This window comes from Hypanus sabinus, chromosome 4 (genome assembly GCF_030144855.1).
Source record: "Hypanus sabinus isolate sHypSab1 chromosome 4, sHypSab1.hap1, whole genome shotgun sequence".
NCBI lineage: Eukaryota > Metazoa > Chordata > Chondrichthyes > Myliobatiformes > Dasyatidae > Hypanus > Hypanus sabinus.
The window spans coordinates 156,882,072-156,906,527 of NC_082709.1; the positions used below are offsets into that span (position 1 = coordinate 156,882,072).

Genomic DNA, 24,456 nt, shown 5'->3' on the forward strand with positions numbered 1-24,456 from the left:
TTGGGGTGAGTAAAGTAATTCCCTCTGTTGAAGAGCCTGATGGTTGAGGGGTAAAAACTGTTCCTGAGTCTAGTGGTGTAGTGTTGTAGGTCCTGAGGTTCCTCTACCTCCTTACTGACAACAGTGTGAAAAGAGCATGGCCAGGATGGTGAAGGTCCCCGACAATGGATGCTGCTTTCCTTTGACAGTGCATGTAGATTAGGTCAATGGCGGGGTGGAGGGGGTCTGCAGGTGAGATAGTTGGAATGCAGTTGTAACTAGCTGCAAGTCATATTCCCTTGTTCATTCCCTGATTGAAGATTACTGAATTACATAATCTCAGTATTTTAATGCTATTCTCCAAAATTCCCAGATTGTCCTTGTCTGAAATGGTGGCTCAGCATCCTGTGATAATCCACATTCTTCCATGCAGCCTATCATTCGGCTGTTTGTTTTGGAATACCTTTATGTGTGCTTTCACTTAAAGCTGCTAATGATTTTGAAAAGTACAGTTTTGAGAAAGCCTACTTGCAAAATATTTCTGGTTTACTTTTTATATTTGTGAGGTAATAAATATAGTTATGACTTTAAAGAGATATTTTTCTCAGAAAGACTCTATAATTATATAGCATCATTCTCATCCCTTTTAGAATAGCTCAAATTATTTTGTAGTCAATGAATAACTTTTGAAGTACAGTCACAGTTGTAATATTGAAAACACCACACCCGTTTGGTGCAAATCTCCCATAAAGAGCAATGCAAAGATGACCAGATAATCTACTATAGTGACGTTAACAAAGCTATTTATCTTCCAAATCAACATAGAGAGCAGATGGATCTTAGGACTCTCATTTCACAAAGTAATTACACTGTCAGAATTGTCAACACAAGTACTAAATACAGGACCTTGTTAATAGACTAAGATTATTATACAGAATGAATCACAATCTAGAAGATTAGTTATATATGAGAGCTGTCCTAATCAGCTTCATTACAATTTTTATATAGAGAATTGTGTAGTTTGTGTTCTATTTAGATTACATTACATATGTTATTTTGAGAAGTAAGTAATTTAATATTCTGTTCGTCATCTTTATTCACTTGCTTTTCAATTTGGCCCATTTTGTTGCTTTAATAAAAAGGGTCAGACAATATGTGTCACTTCTCAAAAGGAGATAGGATCATCATATTGCAAATTATCCTTGATAACCATGATCCCTGAACAAATTTTTTTCTATTCCCTTATTACTGGTGTTTCTTTTTGAGTGGAATGTTTGTATCACAGCCAACAAAGGGTAAAAAAAATTATGGCAGAGTATGAATTTAGTACTTGAGAAAAAAAACCTGGAAACAAAGATTAATTCCATAATTAAACATTTCATATTTTAAAAAGGTGAAAGAAATTATTTTATGCATTTTTGAATATGTTTGCATACTGTTGCCCCAGTATGTGATTTAACTGTTGATATTTTAAAATTCAATTTAACTTGACAACAATCCTTACAAGTCTGGCTGGGAATTCTGGAATTTGGTAAGAATCTGCCAAAATGAATATTTCTATGAGGTATCTGGTAGAAGTTTAGTTCAAATTCTTAACATGATTCAGATTTATTTAGCTGCTATTCTTTTTAAAACTGTAGCCTAGAAATTGTTTTGCAGGGAAACGTTTATGTAGGTGGTCTGTAATCGAACTTTGACTTTAAATGTCATCAGTCCAAAGTCAATCATGCCAGTCACAAAGTTGGTCTAGGCAATTCTGTGTGCTATTTGATTGAGCAGAAAATGCTAGAAAGTACCTAAAATTCTTCCAATGTCAGATTAAATGGCATTACTATACATCCACAACATGATTCCTTGTACTATACATCTATAACATGATTTCTCCCCATTGAAATAAACTGAGGCTCAAGGGGCCATCTGAAGATCACTGTAGGGCAGGAACTCCAACCAGAAGTCCATGCTAGATTATTGGTTCTTCCATTATTTAAATGATGGAAGAAGATGGCGTCAGCAACCAACAGAACAAAGGGCCGGTTCACAAAACAGCTTCTTTCGCTGCAGCTGCTGCTGCTTCCTTCAAATGTGATTCTGCTGCTCTTGGAGCCCATGATCTACATTTTTGTGGTGTGTTTTCTAGTCAATAGGGTGATCTTGCGCTTTGCTATCTCTGAGGGACTTTGGTGAGGTTTCAAGTGAAGTGTGTGGCCAAGGCCAAGAAGCCTGAAGACGGGGTGGAAACCCGTGATCAACTTGATTACTTGCCGATTCCATCATTTAATACATCGAGGAAGATTCAAATCAACGACTTTGAGAGCAGAAGTCAAGCCGGTGTTCAGCGCCATCTGCTCTCACTTGCTGCTGCCCCAGGAAGGTGCCTGAGTGACCAGTTTCTCATTCTGTGCTCTTGGAGGAAGGTGGCTGTGTTGATTGCTCTCTCTCTCTCTCTCTCTCTCTCTGTCCCTCTCACTCGATGCTGCTGGACAGGCAAAGTGTAATTGACACTGTTGCAGACTGGAGCCTCTGGCTCATGCTGTGATGTGTTTCTTGTTGTTGTTTTGATCGTGGCGGTCTGGCACTGCGCATACAAGTGGGTGGCACGGTGCCAGTTTGAACTGGACTGGGCTGGGCTGAATATTCCTGGACTGTCTGACATTTTATATTCCGTGTTTCTCATTTTTTTGTGCCATTTGAGAGATTTGTTCTTGACACGTTGAGGGTTTCATGTTTTGCTTTGACGTGTTCCATAGTTTTCCTCATTTTGTGGCTGTCTGTCGGAAGACAAACCTCGGGGTTGTATACTGCATACAAGCTTTAATAATAAATGTACTTTAAATATTTGAAGCTTTGATGACCAGACTGAACAACTTGACTAATTTCAGGGTGACTTCTTTAAGTCCACAAAGAGTCTTAAGAAAACAGTGAAAAATATTTTTTCAGCCTCTAGCTGATAGGATACTTGTTCAATTGGTGCCCCAACACAAGAGGCATCCCCTTGGGCATGGCTGGCCCTCAGGGAGTGTTGATGGCCCTGGGCAGAAGGCCCATACATGTCCGTCAGGGAACAGCTTATGAATAGTCTACTTATATCCTACTTAGACCTCTCAACCAGGAACTGGAACATTTGAAATTTTCAAGACTGTCATCGCTCTGAAGTGTGATGTTCAATGGGAAGACCTACAGTCCTCTTTCGTGCGTAGAAGGCTTTCCCTGTGAAGGCCCAGCCCATATTGATACTGTGCTTCCTAAATACAGTAACATTCCACGTAGCCACAGCAGTATTCTGCCATTCTTGCTCCACCAGAGAATTTACTCAAGTCATTTGCAAGGCTGGACCTCTAATTCTGTAGCTCCCCTCTCCCATGATTTTACACACTTATTTATGATCACCTCTCAGCTGTATATAGTGTGAGGGTCACACAAGTCCTATAATCATACAAGAAATGCCATAGATCTGCGGGAGATGAAATTTTGTTGCCTGTGTTGCATCTTTTTGTATACATCAAGCACAAATCATCATGCTTTAAAGCCATCACTACATGCCACATGACAAAAACCCATGCTGGAAGAAGAGAAACAAAGAGATTGAGAGTTGAAGGGTGATGAGGAGGAAACTTGAGAGCAACAGGAACCATAGGTCCAGGAGGGAGAGGAAAGCCACCATGCGAATATCACTGCTTAGCATAGAATACAGGCCCTCTAGTCCAACTCATCTCTGCTGACCAAGTTGTCTACCTGAGCTAGTTGCATTTGCTTACATTGCCCCATTTACCAGTTCAGATGCCTTTTAAATGTCATAATTGTACCCACTTCTACTATTCCTCCAGCAGCTTGTTCCCTGTACCCAGTACCCTCTGAGTGAAGTTGCCACTTGGAAACCTTTTAAATATTTTCCCTCTCACCAGAGTTCTCTAGTTCTGGATTCCCCTGCCCTGGCAAAATACTGTAGCTGTTCAACTTACTTAAGTTCCTCATGTTTTTATATACTTATTTATGATCACTTCTCAGCATCCTATGATCCAGGACAAAGGAAGTCCTCATCTACACAACCTCTCCTTATAACTCAAGCCTTTCCATCCTGGAAATATTTTCATAACTCTTTTTAGTACCCTTTCTAGTTTAAGAACATCCTTCCAAATAGCAGGGCAACCAGAACTGTGTTCTATATCTACCACCCCAATGGAGGAGGAAGGCATGGTTGAATAAGGTATAAAGAAGTCTCTAACAGACATGGTTTAAAGATTCAAAGCACATTTTTATCCATTGATGTATAACTCATACACCTTGAAATTTGTCTGCTTATAGGCAGCCACAAAGCAAGAAATTTGAATAACCCAATTAAAAACTAAAAAACCTAAAAACTCTGCACAGAGAAAGAGAGAGGAAAAAAACACATTGTGCAAGCAGTAGAAGCAAGTTACCAGCATTACCAGCAAGTTACCAGACTGAGTCCCAGATCTGTTCTTGGGGAGGCTGGAGTAGGCCCAAGGTCAAATCTCAGTCCCCAGTTTTTACACTAGCTGGGCAGAAATGAACAGCAGTCAGATCTGTTCACAGTATTGTCGCCACAGAGAAGAGAATGAACAATTGCGGGAGAGCGAGCGAAATCAGCCCGACCATCGCCTCTATACCCAACACCTGGGCTTCCAGTCTATCTGGGCCAACATTTAAATTGTCCAAGCACTGAGTAATGCCCTGTTCCAGGACCCGAATTCAGGCATCCCGATATGCCTGGGACACCCCACCTGAAGCCTTTCTCTATCTCACCAATTCAGCATAATCCCATAATTACATAATCAAATCAAATGAGCCTCTCCACACATCAATTGTTACCACATCAACTTTGTCTTTAACCAGTGAAACATGTCCAATTTGTCTAGTTGTATCTCCCATCAAATCTTTCTATGAGGAAAGATGTGTGTGTGTGTGTCTAAAGCAGGAGGTGGAAGATTTCACTCCTGCATCTGGTCCCATTATTTCAGATCATACATTATTCCAAATATTGAGTAACCTGGAACAATGTGATAGGCTGACAATGTTAGTTAAGGACAACACCAGTGTGGTGTCTACTAATAATATTGGTACAGTGGAACTATAGATAGTGATATGACTCTGTTTGGTTGGAATTGTGGAATAGCAGGGATAAGGAGCAAAGTGTGGGAGTACATTGGAAGTTACCAAGCTGTTGCCTAATGATATGTCAGAAATGATCAAAGGTGAGTAATAAGGGAACTGCAATTATTATGTGTGATTTAATCTACACATTGACTGGACTAATCAAATGGGCATGGACACCATGGAAGAGGTATTTATGGATCGTTTCCTAGGGTAATATGTTACACAACCTACTCTGGAACAGATTATTTTAGATTAGGTGACGTTAGGAGGGATTAATAATAGGCTTGTTGTTAAGAATGATTTCGGGATTAGTGATCACAACATTTTAATATGAACACCTTGGGTCCAAAGCTAATGCATTGACATGAAAGCTGAAAGCTCAATCTAATATAAAAATCAAAAGAATTATCAGACTAACAGAACATGCACGTTAAATGATACATATTGACTCACAGTGATTGAAAGGACATCAGATATGAATTCAGTGACACATGCAAATGCATTAGGGTTCAATGCTAGAAAACAAATGAGAAATTCATGAACATAGGGCATAAAGGGATTAGGGCTTTTATCAGTATTTATGCCTTTAATTTCCTACCTAATCATTCTTAAGTCACCCAAAAAGGAATGAATTTTTGTTGGCTTACAAATACACACTTTCCATTGTAAGAGATCCCAGAAAAATGTACTGTGGAATATTCATTTCATCCCAATGTTATTTTCAGATGGTTTTGAAATCAAATAACCAAATATTAAACAGATCCTAAAACATCTCAAATTAATTGATCTAATCAGTGTGTTTAATTTGATAGTTATGAATCAAAATGCCACGTAGAAATTTGGTAGATAATTTGGTGTCAGGATAGCACAAAATGGGTTACCTTTGAACAATAACCACAGGTGATACGTAAGGAGGGGAAGTGAACCAAATGTTTCAAATAGTGCAAAGAAAGGAATGCTGAACACTTACGTTAGGCACAGTTTATTATATAATGATCTTATGAATGACAATATCATCAGAGTACAGCCCTGCAGTGCACATTGTTACTGAGGTATTGAAAATCAAGAGAATGACATATTTCAAACTCATTGACTGGTGTTAAGAAATACGCAGGTGGTTGTGAGTTAACATTGCAGCTTTCATCATGGAAATTTGGAACCAAATAGCCCATCTCTCAGGAGATTCTACACCTTACATTATGTATATCTCATACAGCATTGTAAAAGCTCCAGCAACTTGTAGACTACAAGAACACTGTTTCTTTGGGAAAACCTGTTCATATTTCCCAAAGAACTTCCAGGGAGGAATCAGACCTTGTTTTCAGTGTTCTCACTTCACAGCAACGATTATGAGTAGACTTTTTGGAAAGGCTGAGTTCAATTGGGTGCAGTCATTTTAATATGTTCAGTGAAGGGCAGACACATGCTTCCAGTCAATCCAACACACCACTTTCAAAGGAAATGCAATTCAAATGGCCCGTTTGATTTTGATGTGTTACAATCTACACAGATAAATATCAAAAGATAATCTACTTAAGCAGATGTGTTATATAAGATACCTGAAAGTGTACATGCAATATCTTCATTACATTGTAACTGATTCACAAAATGATCAATGTATAGAGAATAGTGTAATGGTTTTAATAATTTTGTATAATATTTATTGTGGGTCTTATGCATCTAACTTCCTGAAGTAAATTCCTGGTGGTTTAGATGAGGTCAGACTAACATGGAAATTAACCAGAAATCAACTGAGATAGGTTGAGATAGGTTACCAAAGATAGAGTGAAAACACAAATAAAAGAATATGAAAGCTACAAACTGAGGAGACACACAACACACAGAAAGAAGGAAATACAGAACTTTGTAGAAAAATGTCCAGCAGGTCAGGCAGTGCTGGCACAGAAAAAAAAACCTGAGCCAATATTAAATTTAGATGACCTAGAGAAGAACTGGCCAGTTCTGATACAAATACAGAAACAAGGTGATGAGCACTGTAGAATTTCATATTGAGGCTGTTGTGTGTTCAGATGGATGTTGTTCCTCAAGCAGACATGGAGCCTTGTTATAATTTGAAGGTTGCCGCAGACAGCTTGGTTAGAGCAGGAGTGGGATGTAGAATTGAAGTGATAGGTAACAGGGAGCTCTACATCACCTGAGGACTGAGTGTAAATGCTCCAAAAGCAAATACCCAATGCAGAGGAGACCACAGACTATCAAATACAATACACTAGCTTGGAAGAAATACAAGTGAATTGTTGCTTCACCTGTAAGGATTGTTTTGGTCCATGTACAGCAGGAAGGGAAGAGGTAAGTGGGCAGATGTTGCATCCAGGTGGTTTGCCAGCACCACCATTTTATTAAGCCGCACATGTGAGTGGAATATGGAGTAAAATAACTGATCCTGCAATCCACGGAGGACTTATATTCCAAAAACCTGTAAACTGCATGTAGCTTCCCCATTCACAACATGCTGGCAGAAAAAAACTGTGCCTAGATGTGCATTTTCTGATTGTGTGTAGCGTAGCACTAGTATGTTTCACCAGCAGTTTCAGTTTTATTTTAAGCATGGCTATCCGCCCTGGGTTGTGGTACAGAGCTGGTGGCCTGATTTACAATTGGTCGTTTTTTGTACTTCCTTTTGATAAACTTTGACACTGTTGAAAGTGAAATATACAGGAATTAATTGAGATTCATGTTATTTGCATGTTCCATGCCATAATGAATACCAACACTAATTAGAAACAGACAACTGAGAGAAACAAAGCACATATAATTTGTAAATTAATATTTCAAGCTATACTGTGTCAATCATAGTATAGAAAATTTTGCCTACATACTGGATAATACTATGTGTTCTTCAGAACTTGGGTTTAACCCAGACAAGAATGTTAGGGGTTTTTTTTCTTCAAATCTGATGGTGTTAAAAGGCCCACATAAATTCAGTTCTGGTAATCTCTGGACATGACCCAAAAGCACAAAATTCCCCTTGATCCGATACAAAAATAACAAAATGCACTTAAAAATAGTCATGATTGCGGGTTAAGAAAGTCACACTGATCCAGAGAAGAATGTCTTTTAAGACATGGAAATGCATGATTTCAACTCTAGGGCCTTGAAGTAGGAAAATAATTCACTCACCCTGTGTTGGCATTCCTCTGTTTCATGAGTTTAGTCATAGAAGCCTCTACATATCTCAAGTTTATTACAGATTCTCATTTCCACTCTCCCTTCCATTTTAAATTTAATACATAGTTACGTTCATCTACAAGGCTTGTATCATGCCAATACTACCAGCATTTCATAGTGATCAAGGAGCCATTGAGCCTATACTCAGATTCCCCATTCCTAACGTGCTGAGAAATAATTTGTGTCCGGTTTTGTATTCAGTCTTATCCTCCTCCTTGTTTCCCCTGTAACTTGCTCCTCTCCCATGTCCATCAATTCTATTCTACCAGCTACCTAAAATTTACAGTAGCCAATTAACCTACCGACCTTTGGGATGTGGGGGAGTCCAGAGCATCCGGGGGAAACCTAGGCAGTCACAGGGTCGGTGTGCAAAATCCACACAGACAGCACCAGAAGTCAGGTCTAGGTTGAACTAGGGTTGCTAAAACTGTGAGAGAACAACTCAGTTTATATTCAGAATTATAGGCTCTTTGCAGCCTCCCCAACCCAGCTCATTCTGGAAAGAAAAACACCTACTTCAAAATATTGCTGAAGATTTGTTAGGAACCATGCTCTTTTCTGACACATATATGGTTGGAAATGTAAATAAAATTACAAAAACTTATAAAAGGGACAGAGCTAGTTTTGTTGTGATGAAGAACATAGGCCTATTCTAAATTCAGTGAATAGGAAATCTCTAACATCTTGTCCTATAATATAGTCTGCATATTGTAGATAAAAAAAACAGTGGGCACTTTCCAAATCAGCTAGTTAAAAACAGGATTTCTAGTTCCAATCAAAGCACTTTTGTTTTTCAGCTTCCTGTTAAGGATGACAGAGGTGGTAACAAAGGAAATGCTCATCACTCCAAGAACAACAATTCCAGAAACTAATGCACTTGACACAGAGTTGAAATGAAAAGCAGATTTTCCCACGTATCCTAAAAAGAAAACACAAAGTCAGACTTGTTCATAATTTTCAAAGTATTTGCTGTTCTAATAGTAAAGTAAATTATGATATTTAAGTTAGGCCTCTACTTTCATTTTACAAACATTATTTTAAAGCCATGCTGCTGTTTGTGTAAAGATCTGTGGCTTATATTTGACTTGAAGAGAATGAAGACTAAAAGACATTTTCACTGGGCACTGGAATAGCTTGCAACACTAGCACCAGCAATGATCCTTTTGGAATTCCACCTTTGAACTATGCAATTATGATTAACCTATCCTAATTCCTGTCTTTCAACTCTGTCCTGCTAACATTTTTTAGCCTTCAATCACCTCCATAGTACTGCTCCCTACCCCTCCTACAAGAACACCCACCTTTGCTGTACCTCCAAGATATCTGCTAAAAAGTGCATTAATTTCTGGCCAGAAATTCACCTCAAAGTATGGTATTGAGACTATGTTCTTACCACCCCCCCAAAAAAAACAACAAACTAAGACTTACCAACTTGTGATTTGTTTGCTGTTGCATCATCTGTTAGTAACAAAAAATATGTATTACAAACTTAAATAATTTAAAGATTTGTGCAGTAGGTAAAGAGATACATGAGGCAAATAACTTAAATGGAACTAAAATTCATGAGGTTGCAGACTCCAGGGAATGAGTCATTTGTACCCAATATGTTCTATGTCCAGGTCCGATAATATACTGTATATTTATTAAAATGCATGCTCATTTTTGTAATGCCTGTAATTTTACATAAGAAGATGTGTATTGTTTTTTGATGATTTTATAACTCCAGATTGAGATATTATTATGAATGAGCTTCTCAGTAACCAATCGTTTATTCATGTTCCCTGCAGACTCATCTCTGTAGCTATAGAGTTGGCAACCCAAAACAATGTGGAACATTTTCCAGAGAGGCCAAACTAAATGCATCCTTTTGACAACTGATGGACTAATTGATAAATGTGAAGTTAAAACAGAGTTGAGGAAGAGCTTCTTCTCCCAGAGAGTTGTGGAGGTGTGGAATGTACTGCCTCGGAAGACGGTGGAGGCCAATTCTCTGGATGCTTACAAGAAGGAGCTGGATAGATATCTGATGGATAGGGGAATCAAGGGATATGGGGACAAGGCAGGGACTGGGTATTGATCAGCCATGATCTCAGAATGGCGGTGCAGACTCGAGGGGCTGAATGGTCTACTTCTGCACCTATTGTCTATTGTCTATTGTCTATAAATAAGCCAGCCTTGTACTGGGTGTAATTCAAGCAAAAATGTTTTGTTTAAAGTTTATTCTCTGTTGGCTATGAAGATTTTATATAAAATTGCAAGGCAATGTCAGCACAACAGTGGAGCACAATTTCACTGCAATTACCAAGTATTTACTCTGAAGAATCCATTTTAATACGTGGGAGTTCTCTTCCATTCAGTTCAATGCAAAATGACTGTATCAGTAAATCGTATTAATTTTAGATTTTTTGTTGATTTAATTTATTTCAATATATTAAAGGTTTTTAATTATTTTAGTTGTTCACGTTTGCAGTATTGCAACTGCCTTTTGGTGTGTCGGTTAGATTTTAATGAGTTTGGAATAATTTTGAGTATCAGAAATGCTTAATGAAATGGCATGTTTGACAGTTAGTTAAACTAGAAGGGCCCTGCCTTCTACATATGAATCCAAATGCCAAATGCTGAGGTTTATGCAGCTTTCATCCAGACAACCTCTCCTGAGGGATATGAGGAAGGTAAATTGGAACTCGGTCTTGAGATCAGTGGTGATTTACACAGTATCTGTGTCATTATGAACTTACAATGGAATGTTGCCTGAGCAACAAATCTCAAAGATTAAGATTAGCTTTATTTGTCACATTGAATCATCAAAACATACAGTGAAATGTGTAATTTGCCTCAACAATTAACACATTCTTGGAAGCTTCCAGCACCAACATAGCATGCCCACACTTACTAACCTAACCTGTACAGAGGGGTGGCACAGTAGCTTAGTGTTTAGCACAACAATTTACAGTACAGGTGATCCCAGGTTCGGTCCCCACCGCTGCCTGTGAGGAGTTTGTACGTTCTTCCCGTGACCATGTAGGTTTCCTCCGATTGCTGGGGCTTCCTCCCACAGTCCAAAGACATACCAGTTGGTAAGTTGATTGATTATTGAAAATTGCCTAGGATTAAATTGGGAATTGCTGGGTGGAGTGGCTTGAAGGGTCAGACGGACCTAGTCCACATTGTATCTCAATACATAAATAAATCTTTGGAATGTGGGAGGAAACTGGAGCACCTAGTGAAAATCTAAGCTGTCATAAGAACATACAAACTCCAGCGATGGGAAGTAAACCCCATCACTGATCGCAGGCACTGTAACGTGTTGCGTTAACCGCTCTGCTACCACGGCACCATCAATCAGACTGATAATAAATAAATAAGTACCTGGTAGGGGAATTGCAGAGCACTGTAGATGGCTGTAGGGTACAACATAAATCGTTTTTTTTAAAGGGAGCATATTCTGTTAACTTTTATTTATTGAGCAGGGAATGATTTAATATCATGATTATAATGGAGTAAAATTTCAATTTTGGCTTGCTTAAGTGAGAAGGAGGCATTTAGAATATGAAAATTTTCAATTTGGTTATTTAAGAAATGCAGTAATTTGCCTAGTAAACACAGGTCCTAGCTGTCATTACTGAGCATAAAGCCTTTTCTCAATGGCTGTCAAGGAGCAGCTTCTTGCATAAAGCCCCCAGCATGAATTGTAACAGAGTAATTGCTACATCATTTGTTTGCTGCTGACTGTAGTATCTTGCCATCAGAATATAAAAGCATTACTGAGAAACATGTGGCACAATGTGAAATAATATTAAGCATCAAGGAGTACAATTCTAAAACTTTCAGACTTTCCCATAAAAACTCATGTAAATGTTCAATTATTATTATTTAAATTTTTTTTCCCTCAGCTGAAGCTGGTAAAACCTGAGGTATGTGCGTAGCCAAGCATGCTCAGTTGTCAATTGCTAGGAACTTTTAAACTATTCTAGTGGTGCTTAGTATTGTGGCTTTCTGAAGATTTACATAGATATTACTGCGTAGCCATAATGGTTTAATGCTATTGTGTAGTGTCTTTGGGATGACACCATTTATAGATATAACTATCGAGACAATATATACCTTGTTTACGTTCCAAAGTCTTTCAATCTCCTCTTTTAATTCAGCATTTTCTGGTGCTTTTCCACATTGTTTTAAGTTATGCGTGCTTGGAATGGCTGTATCTATTATGTAAGCTGTTCTTGCTGGTTTAGCCTGTATTATTATATCTGGACTGTTATTATGGATTGTCCTGTCTGTAATAATGGATCAGTTGTAATATCATTTGTGGAATTCTAATTCTAAACCTGGATCAGGCTTGCATTTATAATGAGGTGTGATTTCATTCATGAGTTTGTCCTTTAGAGCAAGGTTTTGGTGAATGATGTTTGCCACTTGATTGTGCCTGTGTCAGTAATCAGATCATGTTAAGCTGCCACTGGATCCTGTCCTGTGTTGGATTGTTTCTGTTTTCTTCTCGGTATTTTCTGCATTTATCATCCTGAACTTGTTGGTCGCTTGTAATGTAGTTCTGATAAATTTTCGTGTTAACTACCTGGTCCCATATTGTCTCAAGGATGCCTTCTGTTTCTGGGAAGAGGTCTCCAACTCTGAGCCAGGTGTTCAATGCTTCCTTGTCAACATGTAGTCTGCTCAGATCTTGGAGATGTCTTCAATTATTGTTACTATTATTATTATTATTATTATTATTATTATTACAATTATCATTATTATTATCTGCATGAATTTCTAGCTTTGCTTCACAAGTTACGATTGCCTAGGATCCTGACCTTGCCCTAAAGCTCCCTGACACATGTTTGCTGGCAAGCGATAGCTGGTGAACCTTACCACTCTCACTCCTGGTGATAATAGGCCCTGCAGTGATTACTGCATTCCCTGTGGAACTGCGAGGGATTGTGGTAGTAACTTCCATTAAATCTCTCCGCTTCCTTTTGTAACAATTCTGTTAATTGAAATCAAAAGTAATTTAATTAATTAGATTTTGCATACTTTCCAATATTGTAATTAGTTAGTCGTGTTCCATACTTCGACCTACAGTCTGAAATAATTAACCGTACGTGTCTGAATAGGAAATAGAAAACAAGGTCTGAAGATAAACAGGCCTGTTCGATTCCTCTTGGCTATAAACAGCTGAGCCGTTATTCATTTTTCCTAATGCAGGAATGGAGTATGACCGCAGTGGATCTTTTAAGATTGGTGAAAATGCTTGCATGATGCTCTGCTACCAATTAAGTGACATTAATGAGGGGTTCAAGTCAGCAATTTTGTAATAGTTGGTATGACCTTTGATATAATTGAAAAATATAACTTTTTCTGATGTTTCACCTATTATATTTCAGGTTATCTGATCTTGCTTCAGATGTGGAAGCTGATCAATATTTTTGAGGACCGTAGTTAGATTCTGATAACCAAAATACATGTTAAGCTGAATAGCTGCCTCAGCTATGCAAGTCACTTGGTGATGCTCATTAACTTAACTGAACTTTACACTCCACCAGAGCCAAGTCCTCAGAGCAATGGATGTCTTTCAGATCATGGAAAAGTACGTTTCTGCAGAAAGCCTACTAAAGCACCAAATTAGGAGTGTTGGAGTTGGATTGGAGTTAATAAACTTAAAGATCTAAAACCTGATTGAATTCCACTTGAACTCCACCATTTCCTGTTGAAGGAAAGGCATGATGAGTCTATCAAAGAATCTCAGTGACATGTAACCTGGAAAATAGCCCTCTCATCAACTATAGCCATTCCAGCGATCAAACACCTTTCTATAGTAATCACATTTTCTGCATTTAGTCTAGTATGCCATTACATTCCAAGTGCACACCTAAATAGTCTTGTTATATATGAAGTATATAAGTTTTCTGGTATCCACTATCACTATTGTTACAGATCTCAATCACCTGACAGATGGATAAATTCTTCTTCAAATCCTTTAAATTTACCCCTTACTTTATATGCATGGCTAATTCTAAATTCCTCCTTATAGAAGTTTCTTAGTATCAATTCTATATATGCCATAATTTTACATAATACTGTTATGAGAAAAGCAAAATTGGCTCTCAAATATTTTCTTTTTATCTATATACTCCATCTGAGACGACACAAGACCACAAGCTATAGGAGCAGAATTTGGCCATTTGGCCAATCTAGTCTGTTCCAGCATTATATCATGGCTGATCCAATTTTTCCCTCAGCCTCAATCTCATGGCTTCTCTCCATATCCGGTCATGCCCTGACCAATCAAGAATCTATCAATCTTGGCCCCCACAGCTGCCTGTGGCAAATAGTTCCACCGATTCACCGCTCTATGGCTAAAGAAATTCCTCCTCATCTCTGTTCTAAAAGGGTGCCTCTCCATTCTGAGGCTGTGGCCTCTGGCCTGAGACTACTCCACCACAGGAAACATCCACTCCACATCCACTATCAAAGCCTTTCACCATTTGGTAGGTTTCAATGAGGTCACCCCTCAGTCTTCTGAATTCTAGTGAATACAGGTTTAGAGCCAAACACTTTTCAATGACAAGCCATTCAATCATGGAATCATTTTTGTGAACCTCCTTCAAAACCTCTTCAGTTTCAACACATCCTTTATAAGATAAGGCTCCCAAAAACTGTTCACAATATTCCAAGTGAGGCCTCAACAGTGACTTATAAAGTCTCAGCATTACATCCTTGCTTTTATATTCTATTCTTCTTGAAATGAATACTAACATTACATTTGTCTTCCTTTCCACAAACACAAAATACAAATTAAACTTTAGAGAATCCTGCACAAGGATTTCCAAGTTCCTTTGTGCCTTAGTATTTTGTATTTTCTCTCCATTTAGGAAATAGTCAACCCTTTCATTTCTTCTATCAAAGTTCATGACCATACACTTCCCGACACCATATTCCATCTGCCATTGCTTTGCCCTTTCTCCTAATCTATCCAAATCCTTCTGTAGCCTCTCTACTTCCTCAAACTACCAGCCCTCCACCCATCTTCATATCATCTGCAACCTTTGCAACAAAACCATCAATTTGATCATCCAAATCATTGGCATATAATGTAAAAAGATTCAGTCCCAACACAGACCCCTATAGAACACCACTAGCCACCTACAGCCAAGCAGAAAAGGCTCCCTTTGTGTCTAGTCTTTGCCTCCTGCCAATCAGCCACTGCTTTATCTATTCTAGAATCTTTCCTGTAATACCATGGGATCGTAGCTTGTTAAGCAGGAAAGAAACTCGGATGGTAGTTTGCTTCCCAGGTGCCAGGGTCCGGGATGTTTCCGATTGCGTCCACGATATCCTGCAGTGGGAGGGAAAACAGCCAAACAGCCAGAGGTGGTGGTACATATTGGTACCAATGTCATAGGTAGGAAAAGGGAGGAGGTCCTGAAAAAAGTCTACAGGGAGTTAGGAAGGAAGCTGAGAAGCAGGATCTCAAAGGTAGTAATCTCGGGATTACTGCCTGTTCCACGTGACAGTGAGAATAAGAATAGAGTGAGGTGGAGGATAAATGTGTTGCTGAAGGATTGGAGCAGGGGGCAGGGATTCCTATTTCTGAATCATTGGGACCTCTTCTGGGGAAGGTGTGACCTGTACAAAAAGAACGGGTTGCACTTGAATTCCAGGGGAACCAATATCCTGACGGGGAGGTTTGCTAATGCGACTGGGGAAGAGTTTAAACTAGAGTTGCTGGGGGGTGGGAACAGAACTGAAGAGACGGAGGAAGAGGTGGTTGGATCACAAATAGAGAAAGCTCGTAGACAGTGTGAGAGGGAGGATAAGCAGGTGATAGAGAAGGAACGTACTCAGACCAAAGGTTTGAGATGTGTCTATTTTACCGCAAGGAGTATTGTGAACAAAGCAGATGAGCTTAGAGCGTGGATCAGTACTTGGAGCTATGGTGAGGTGGCCATTACAGAGACTTGGATGGCTCGGGGACAGGAATGGTTACATCAATTGCTGCGTTTTAGATGTTTCAGAAAGGACAGGGAGGGAGGCAAAAGAGGTGGGGGCGTGGCACAGTTGATCAGAGGTAGTGTCATGGCTGCAGAAAAGGTGGACATCATGGAGGGATTGTCTACAAAGTCTCTATGGGTGGAGGTTAGGAACAGGAAGGGATCAATAACTTTACTGGGTGTTTGTTATAGGCCGCCCAATAGTAACAGGAATATCAAGGAGCAGATAGGGAAACAGATCCTGGAAAGGTGTAATAATAACAAAGTTGTCTTGATGGGAGATTTTAATTTCCCAAATATTGATTAGCATCTCCCTAGAGTAAGGGGTTTAGATAGGGTGGAGTTTGTTAGGTGTGTTCAGGAAGGTTTCTTGACAAAATATGTAGATAAACCTACAAGAGAAGAGACTGTACTTGATTTGGTATTGGGAAATGAACCTGTTCAGGTGTCAGATCTGTCAGTGGGAGAGCATTTTGGAGACAGTGATCATAATTCTATATCCTTTACAATAGCATTGGAGAGAGATAGGAAAAGACAAGTTAGAAAAGTGTTTAATTGGAGTAAGGGAAATTATGAGGCTATCAAGCAGGAACTTGGAAGCTTAAATTGGGAACAGATGTTCTCAGGGAAAGGTACAGAAAAAATATTGCAAATGTTCAGGGGATATTTGTGTGCAGTTCTGTATAGGTATTTTCCAATTAGACATGGAAGTTATGGTAGGGTGCAGGAACTGTGGTGTACAGAGTCTGTAATAAATCTAGTCAAGAAGAAAAGAAAAGCTTACAAAAGGTTCAGAGCGCTAGATAATGTTAGAGATTTAGAAGATTATAAGGCTAACAGGAAGGAGCTTAAAAAGAAAATTAGGAGAGCCAGAAGAGGCCATGAGAAGGCCTTGGCGGGCAGGACTAAAGAAAACCCCAAGGCATTCTACAAGTATGTGAAGAGCAAGAGGATAAGATGTGAAAGAATAGTATTTATCAAGTGTGACAGTGGGAAAGTGAATATGGAACTGGAGGTAATAGCAGAAGTACTGAATGAATACTTTACTTCAGTATTCACTATGGAAAAGGATCTTGGTGATTGTAATGATGATTTGCAGTGTACAGAAAAGCTGGAGCATGTAGATATTAAGAAAGAGGATGTGCTGGAGTTTTTGGAAAACATCAAGTTGGATAAGTCGCTGGGAACAGGTGAGATGTACCCCAGGCTACAGTGGGAGGCGAGGGAGGAGATTGCTGAACCTCTGCATCTTTGCATCATCAATGGAGACGGGAGAGGTTTCAGAGGATTGGAGGGTTACGGATGTTGTTCCCTTATTCAAGAAAGGGAGTAGAGATAGTCCAGGAAATTATAGACCAGTGAGTCTTACTTCAGAGGTTGGTAAATTGATGGAGAAGATCCTGAGAGGCAGGATTTATGAACATTTGGAGAGGTATAATATGATTAGGAATAGTCAGCATGGCTTTGTCAAGGGCAGGTTGTGCCTTAACGAGCCTGATTGAATTTTTTGAGGATGTGATTAAATACATTGATGAAGGAAGAGCAGTAGATGTGGTGTATATGGATTTCAGCAGGACATTTGATAAGGCTTATTGAAAAAGTAAGGAGGCATGGGATCCAAGGGGATATTACTTTGTGGATCCAGAACTGACTTGCCCAATGAAGGCAAAGTTTGGATGTAAATGGGTCATATTCTGTGTGGAGTGCTTCAGGGATCTGTTCTGGGACCCTTACTCTTCATGATTTTTATAAATGACCTGGATGAGGAAGTGGAGGAATGGGTTAGTAATTATGCTGATGACACAAAGGTTGGGGGTGTTGTGGATAGTGGAGGGCAGTCAGAGGTTACAGTTGGACATTAATAGGATCCAAAACTGGGCTGAGAGGTGGCAAATGGAGCTCAACCCAGATAAGTGTGAAGTGGTTCATTTTGGTAGGTCAAATATGATGGCAAAATATAGTATTAATGGTAAGACTCATGGTAGTGTGGAGGATCAGGGAGATCTTGGGGTTCTAGTCCATAGGACCCTCAAAGCAGCTGCGCAAGTTGACTCTGTGGTTACAAAGGCATACAGTGTATTTCCCTTCATCAATCGTGGAATTGAATTTTGGAGCTGAGAGGTAATGTTGCAGCTATATAGGACCCTGGTCAGACCCCACTTGGAGTATTATGCTCAGTTCTGGTCACCTCACTATAGGAAGGGTGCATAGGAGATTTACAAGGATGTTGCCTGGATTGGGAAGCATGTCTTATGAGAATAGGTTGAGTGAAATTGGCCTTTTCTCCTTGGAATGATGGAGGATGAGAGGTGACCTGATAGAGGTGTATAAGATGATGAGAGGCATTGATCGTATGGATAGTCAGAGGCTTTTTCACAGGTCTGAAATGGTTGCCACAAGAGGGCACAGGTTTAAGGTGCTGGGGAGTAGGTACAGAGGAGATGTCAGAGGTAAGTTTTTTTACTCAGAGAGTGGTGAGTGCATGGAATGGGCTGGTGGCAATGGTGGTGGAGGCTTTTGGATAGGTACATGGAGCTTAGAAAAATAGAGGGCTATGTGTAACCCTAATAATTTCTAAGGTAGAGACATGTTCAGCACAACTTTGTGGGTCGAAGGGCCTGTATGGTGCTGTAGGTTTTCTATGTTTCTATGTTTATAATCTTTCAGCCATCATTCATTGATGCCTACAACATCATACATGCCAATCTGTAAATGTGCTGCAAGTTCATCTACCTTATTCCATATACAGCACACATTCAAATATAACACCTTCTGATCTTTATTCACCCTTTTCAATTGTGTCCACCTTTTATGTTGCTACTCATCTTGTCTGCAATTTTGCCCCATCAACAGCCTCTCCTCAATAGACATTGCCACTGTTTGTAAATCAGCTATTGCCGTCTGTTCTTGGGCTTTCAGCCAGGAACAGGTATCAATCTTAACCAATGTTTCAATGACTAACTTCATCAGGGATGATACCTGGTCCTGTGGTATTTATAACCTTATCATCTGTCCTTCCTGATTGGTTAGACCTCATCCAATCAGGTTTCTGCTGTCCCACCTTGTTTACAATTGAATTTTAGTTCTTAGAGTGAGCCAGTCATCTTTGTAAATTCTTTTCCTCTAGTTTTATTGCAATGTATTTCTTCTCTGGGGGCCAAAGGCCATTGGCCTGGCGCAATAGTTTTGTGCTGAAGTCAGTCTTATGGCAATTGCAAATGCAGTGTTCTTCTACCTCCAGTTTCTCTGAGTAATCCAAACAGATACACCTCCTCTGCTCTTTGATGCAGGTTTTCACATCCTGTGCATCCCGTCTGGCTGAAATATGCTGCTCTGGATTTACAGGGAATCCTGTAAACACCAGCCGTCCTGAGTTCCAGGTCATCTTTAACCCATATAACCTGTGTTTCAAGCTTCCTTTTGGGTTTGTGAATAGTATTAATCTAGTATTTCTTCAGGATCCAGGCGATCCTTCCAGAAATTGTGGAAATATAGCAAAGACAGGCAGTAGTGACAAGTTCCTCCTCATTTTTAGGTTTCCTGGTTTTCCATCAGTCTTGTTAGGAGTCCGATTGATTTCCTTGACATTGTAGCCATTCTGTAGGAACATCCTGCTGAACCTCCTCTCTACTTTCTCCAGGGCAACCACATCCTAAAAGTCTGGAATCAGAATTACCAATAATATTTCTGCTGTGGCCTAACAATGTTTTATATAAATGTACCACAGCTTCCTTGATAGTATATTCTATACTCTAGAACACAAGCATCCTTCAAGGTCTCTTAAACACTTTATTTGCTCATATCAATGTCTTCAGGGATCTTTGGACAAGGTACTTGTCCACTGAGTCCTCGTTGTGTATATCCTTGCTTTAGTAGTTATCCCCAAAATGCATTACCTCAAACTTAAAGATTAAGCAATATCTGTCAATTATCTTCCCATATTAACAACTCTTCAATATCATTTAGTGGCTGAAGACTGCCATCCTCAATTTCAACAACACCACTGATCATTGTGTTAGTTGCAATTTTCCTTATTGCACCTCTTATATTCATATCCATATTGGTAATGCACATGACAACATGGATCCCATTATCAATCCTGTCAATTGGGATAGAGTATAAACTGTACATTAAATGATGAACACAAGTGAATATTGAAGAACAGAAGGCCCTCAGGGTTCATGTCTACAGATCTTTAAAAATGGCAATAGAGGCCGAGAAGTAGGTAAAGAGGGCATGCTTGCCTTGATAGATCAGACTACAGAACTTTAAAGTTGAGAGATTACATTGCAACTTTACAAAACACTGGTTAGGCTGCATTTGAGTATTGTGTGTAGCTCTGGTCACCACACTACAAGAAGGACTGTGGTTGCACTGGAGAGAGGTGAACGAGATTCACTGGGATGTTGCATAGATTAGAGTACTTTAGTTATGGTGCATATTAGATCGGCTGAGCTTGTTTTCCCTGGAATGAAGGAGGCTGAGGGGTGAAAATTACAACATGCACCAATGAGTAAGATAGTTAGGATCTCTTTTCCCTTGTAGAGATTTCAAAAATGTGAGGCAATAGGTTTGTTGAGAGGAAGTTGTTTTCAAGAAGATCTGAGGGGAAAGATTTTAACGCAGAGTGGTTGATATCTAGAACATTTTGCCAGAGATGGTAGTGGATACAGTCTCTGTATTTAAGAGATATTTAGACAGGTTCTTGAATAAGCAAGGCATGGAAAGATACAGACTTGTAGGGTAGTGTAATTGGTGACAGATGAGACATATTCTTCATAATAGAAACAGTTCTACGTAATTCACAAAGTCAGTAATTAACTTGTGTTCACTTTAAAAGAAGTCTGATGTAATGATGTCAGTGTAAGGTGATTGCTTTTGGTTTATTCAGAATGGAAGTAAAGGCTGCAGCTTTTGTCAAACACAAAACAACTCTCACATGTTTTATTCATAAAATCCTACAGGCCTAATGGAGGTAAATGAGATGGATGCAGATGGACATGGTGGGTCAAAGGACTACCCCATATTATTTATTATTTAATCATTTTGATAATTACAAATAATTAGAAAGTTTTATTTATTAGACATTGTGCTCTCAAAGATTTACTTCACATGAATTTAAGCGATATCACTTACAGATGTCAAGAATGGACAGTCGTCTGACTTGCAAAGCTTTGTTACACAGTGCAAGAATACTGGAGACATCTTCTGGTTCTTATGTTTCACAAAGCGAAAAACTTCAAATGAGAATCTGCCCATCTGACTCCTACCGTTTTCTATAACTGTAGTCTGCGGATCCTTGGTACAGCTATTCCCAATGAAAAAAATTGAAGTTAGCATTGGTGATAAACTTGGCTTAAATTTGAAATAAATTACATTACTATATTATTCATCACTGTTGTGATAAGTGAATGGATTATCTGAGAACATATTAAAGATCCCGAAAAAATACACTTCTTTAATTTTCCTAATGTAAATAGAGAGGTACCCATATTTGAGTATATCCTTTATTGAACCAGTCAAGTCTCGCTGGTCTAAAATTTCTGTGAATGAAGCTACGATAAAAACTCCATTCTGGAGATTAGCGGAAATTATCCTAAAATAAAATTCATTTCTAGTAAAATCGTCATTGGTTTGAGTGACACTGCAGGCTGTCTCTTTGCAAATTCCACTTCAAGTATATGTTAAGAGTTTAAATACGTTTGCTATGATCTTCCTATAATACAAGATGGAAAATAGGAGGTAACCTGAAGGTGTGCAAAAACCTGTGCTAAGTGTGCGAATTTGTGAATCTGCTGATGGACTTTGTCAGTTACTAATCACACCCTGAATCTAGTTGTGGCTGTTCCTCAATAATAAATACTTCAGAAAATGTTGGGCAGGTCAGCCTACTGGGGGGAGCCACAGTGACGAGGTCTCTGGCACTGCGTCTGGCATTGCAGAATTCACCCTGCAGTCTGAAGGACAGAAGTGAGTGCAGTTGTTATTACTAAGAGTATGGTGCTTGCAAAGCTGGAAGGTAAGTCACCCCAGGGTTCTGAAAGAGGTAGAAATTGTGGAGGCATTAGTAATGATCTTTCAAGAATCAGTATATTCTGACATGGTTCTGGAGGACTGAGAAAATTGCAGATGTCACTCCACTCTTCAAGAAGGGAGGGGGGTAGAAGAAAGGAGATTATAGGCCAATTTGTCAGACCTCAGTGGTTGAGAAGATGTTGGAGTCAATCGTTAAGGATCAGAAGTCAAGGGCACTTGGAATCTCATGATAAAATAGCCCAATGTCAGTATGTTTTTTTTTAAGGGGAAACCTTCCTGACAATTCTTTGAGGAATTAACAAGCAGGGTAGGCAAAGGAAAATCAGTGGATGTTGTGTGCATTGGATTTTCGGAAAGTGTACAAGGTGCCACACACAAGACTGCTTAACAAGGTAAGAGTCCAAGGTATTATATGAAAGATATTAGCATGAAAGATGATTGGCTGACTGGCAGGAGGCAAAGAATGGGAATGAAGGGGGCCTTTTCTGCACAGCTGCTGGTGTCTAGTGGCGTTCTACTGGGGTTATCTTTGGGACAACCTACTTTTACATTATGTCTCAATGATTTGGATGATGAAATTGTAGTCTTTGTGGCCAAGTTTGCAGATGATACATAGATAGGTGGAGTGACGAGTAGTGTTGAGGTAACAGGGAGGCTATAGCAGGCTTAGACATTAGGAGAATGGGCAAAGAAGTGGCAGATGGAATACAGTTTCGGGAATTGTATAGTCGTGCACTTTGGTAGAAAGAACAAAAGTGTAAGTTATTTACTAACGGGGCAGAAAATTCAAAAATCCAAGGTGCAAAGGGACGTACGATTCCTCGTGCAGGATTCCCTAAAAGTTAACTTGCAGGTTGAATCAGTGATGAAGAAGATAAAATGCAATGTTAGCATTCATTTCATGAGAACTAGAATATAAAAGCAAGCATGGAATGCTGAGGCTTTATGAGGCCTCACTTGGAGTATTGAAGCAATTATAGGCCAATTATCTAAAGAAGGATGTGCTGACATTGGAGATGGTTCAGAGAAGGATCACGAGAATGATACTGGGATTCTAGGATATTGTATGAGGAGCATTTGATAGCTGTAATTGTACTCATTGGAATTTATTAGAATGAGGGTGGAATCTCATTGAAATCTGTCAAATGTTGAAAGGCTTTGATAGAATGGATGTGGAGAAGACGTTTCCTATAGTGGGGAAGTCTAGGACCAGAGGGTGCAACCTCAGAATAGAGGGACATCCATTTAGAACAGAGATGAGGAGGTATTTCTTAAGCAAGAGTGGTAAATCTGTGGAATTCATTGCCATAGGTGGCTCATTGGGCGAAAGTAAGATAGATATTGATAGGTTCTTGATTAGTCAGGGGCGTGAAAGGTTACAGGGAGGGGGTAGAAGAATGGGGCTGAGAGGTAGCGGATCAGACATGATCCAGACTTGATCATGGCTGGATGGGCTAGAGGAGGTCAACATTTTCCCAAACAGGTGAATTCATATTTATTTTAATGAAACATGTGATTCTGGATTAGATTGGGACTTCTGAATTTGATTTTAGGTTGGTTATAAACAGAATGGTTTGTTGGCCTCCAGAAACAGTCATAGTATTCCGAGAGGTAGTAGTGCCAGCGTAGTAATGAATAGATAAGATTGACTTAGAGAGATGAGTGCATGAATAGAAACATACAGAGCAGCAGGAGGAGGTAAAGAGAATCAGACAAAAATATAACCATAGAGATCTGGTAGTGAAATAGATTGTTAGGGATGGATGGGCATACAGATTCTAATTCCAGTGGAGCTACAATGGGAGAATATGTTAGTATGGTAGGGCTACAATGTATACAATTCAGGTTCTTACCTACATTTACTAGATTTTTCAAACAATGATAACACCTCAGATGGTTTGGAAGGACAAACCAAGGTAGAACATACAGGTAAATGGTAGGACACTGAGGAGTGCAGTAGAACAGAGGGATCTGGGAACACAGATACATAATTCCCTAAAAGTAGCATCACAGGTAGAGAGGGTCATAAAGAGAGCATTTGGTATATTGGCCTTTATAAATCAAATTATTGAGTATTAGAGTTGGAATGTAATGGTGAGGTTGTATAAGACATTGGTGAGACCGAATTTGGAGTATTGTGAGCTGTTTT

General features: G+C 39.3%; 1 protein-coding gene across 1 annotated transcript in view; it reads right to left on the bottom strand.

Annotated features, from left to right (window-relative positions):
- Positions 1 to 9,029: 9,029 nt before the first annotated feature.
- Positions 9,030 to 24,456, bottom strand: part of zpld1a (zona pellucida-like domain containing 1a) — a 30,594-nt gene continuing 15,167 nt past the window's right edge. Inside the window, exons 7-10 of the mRNA XM_059966196.1 lie at positions 21,408 to 21,579; positions 13,162 to 13,267; positions 9,712 to 9,741; positions 9,030 to 9,202 (exon numbers count right to left, since the gene is read on the bottom strand). Coding sequence (XP_059822179.1) covers positions 9,030 to 9,202; positions 9,712 to 9,741; positions 13,162 to 13,267; positions 21,408 to 21,579 — 481 coding nt within the window. The remainder of the gene's footprint in view (positions 9,203 to 9,711; positions 9,742 to 13,161; positions 13,268 to 21,407; positions 21,580 to 24,456) is intronic.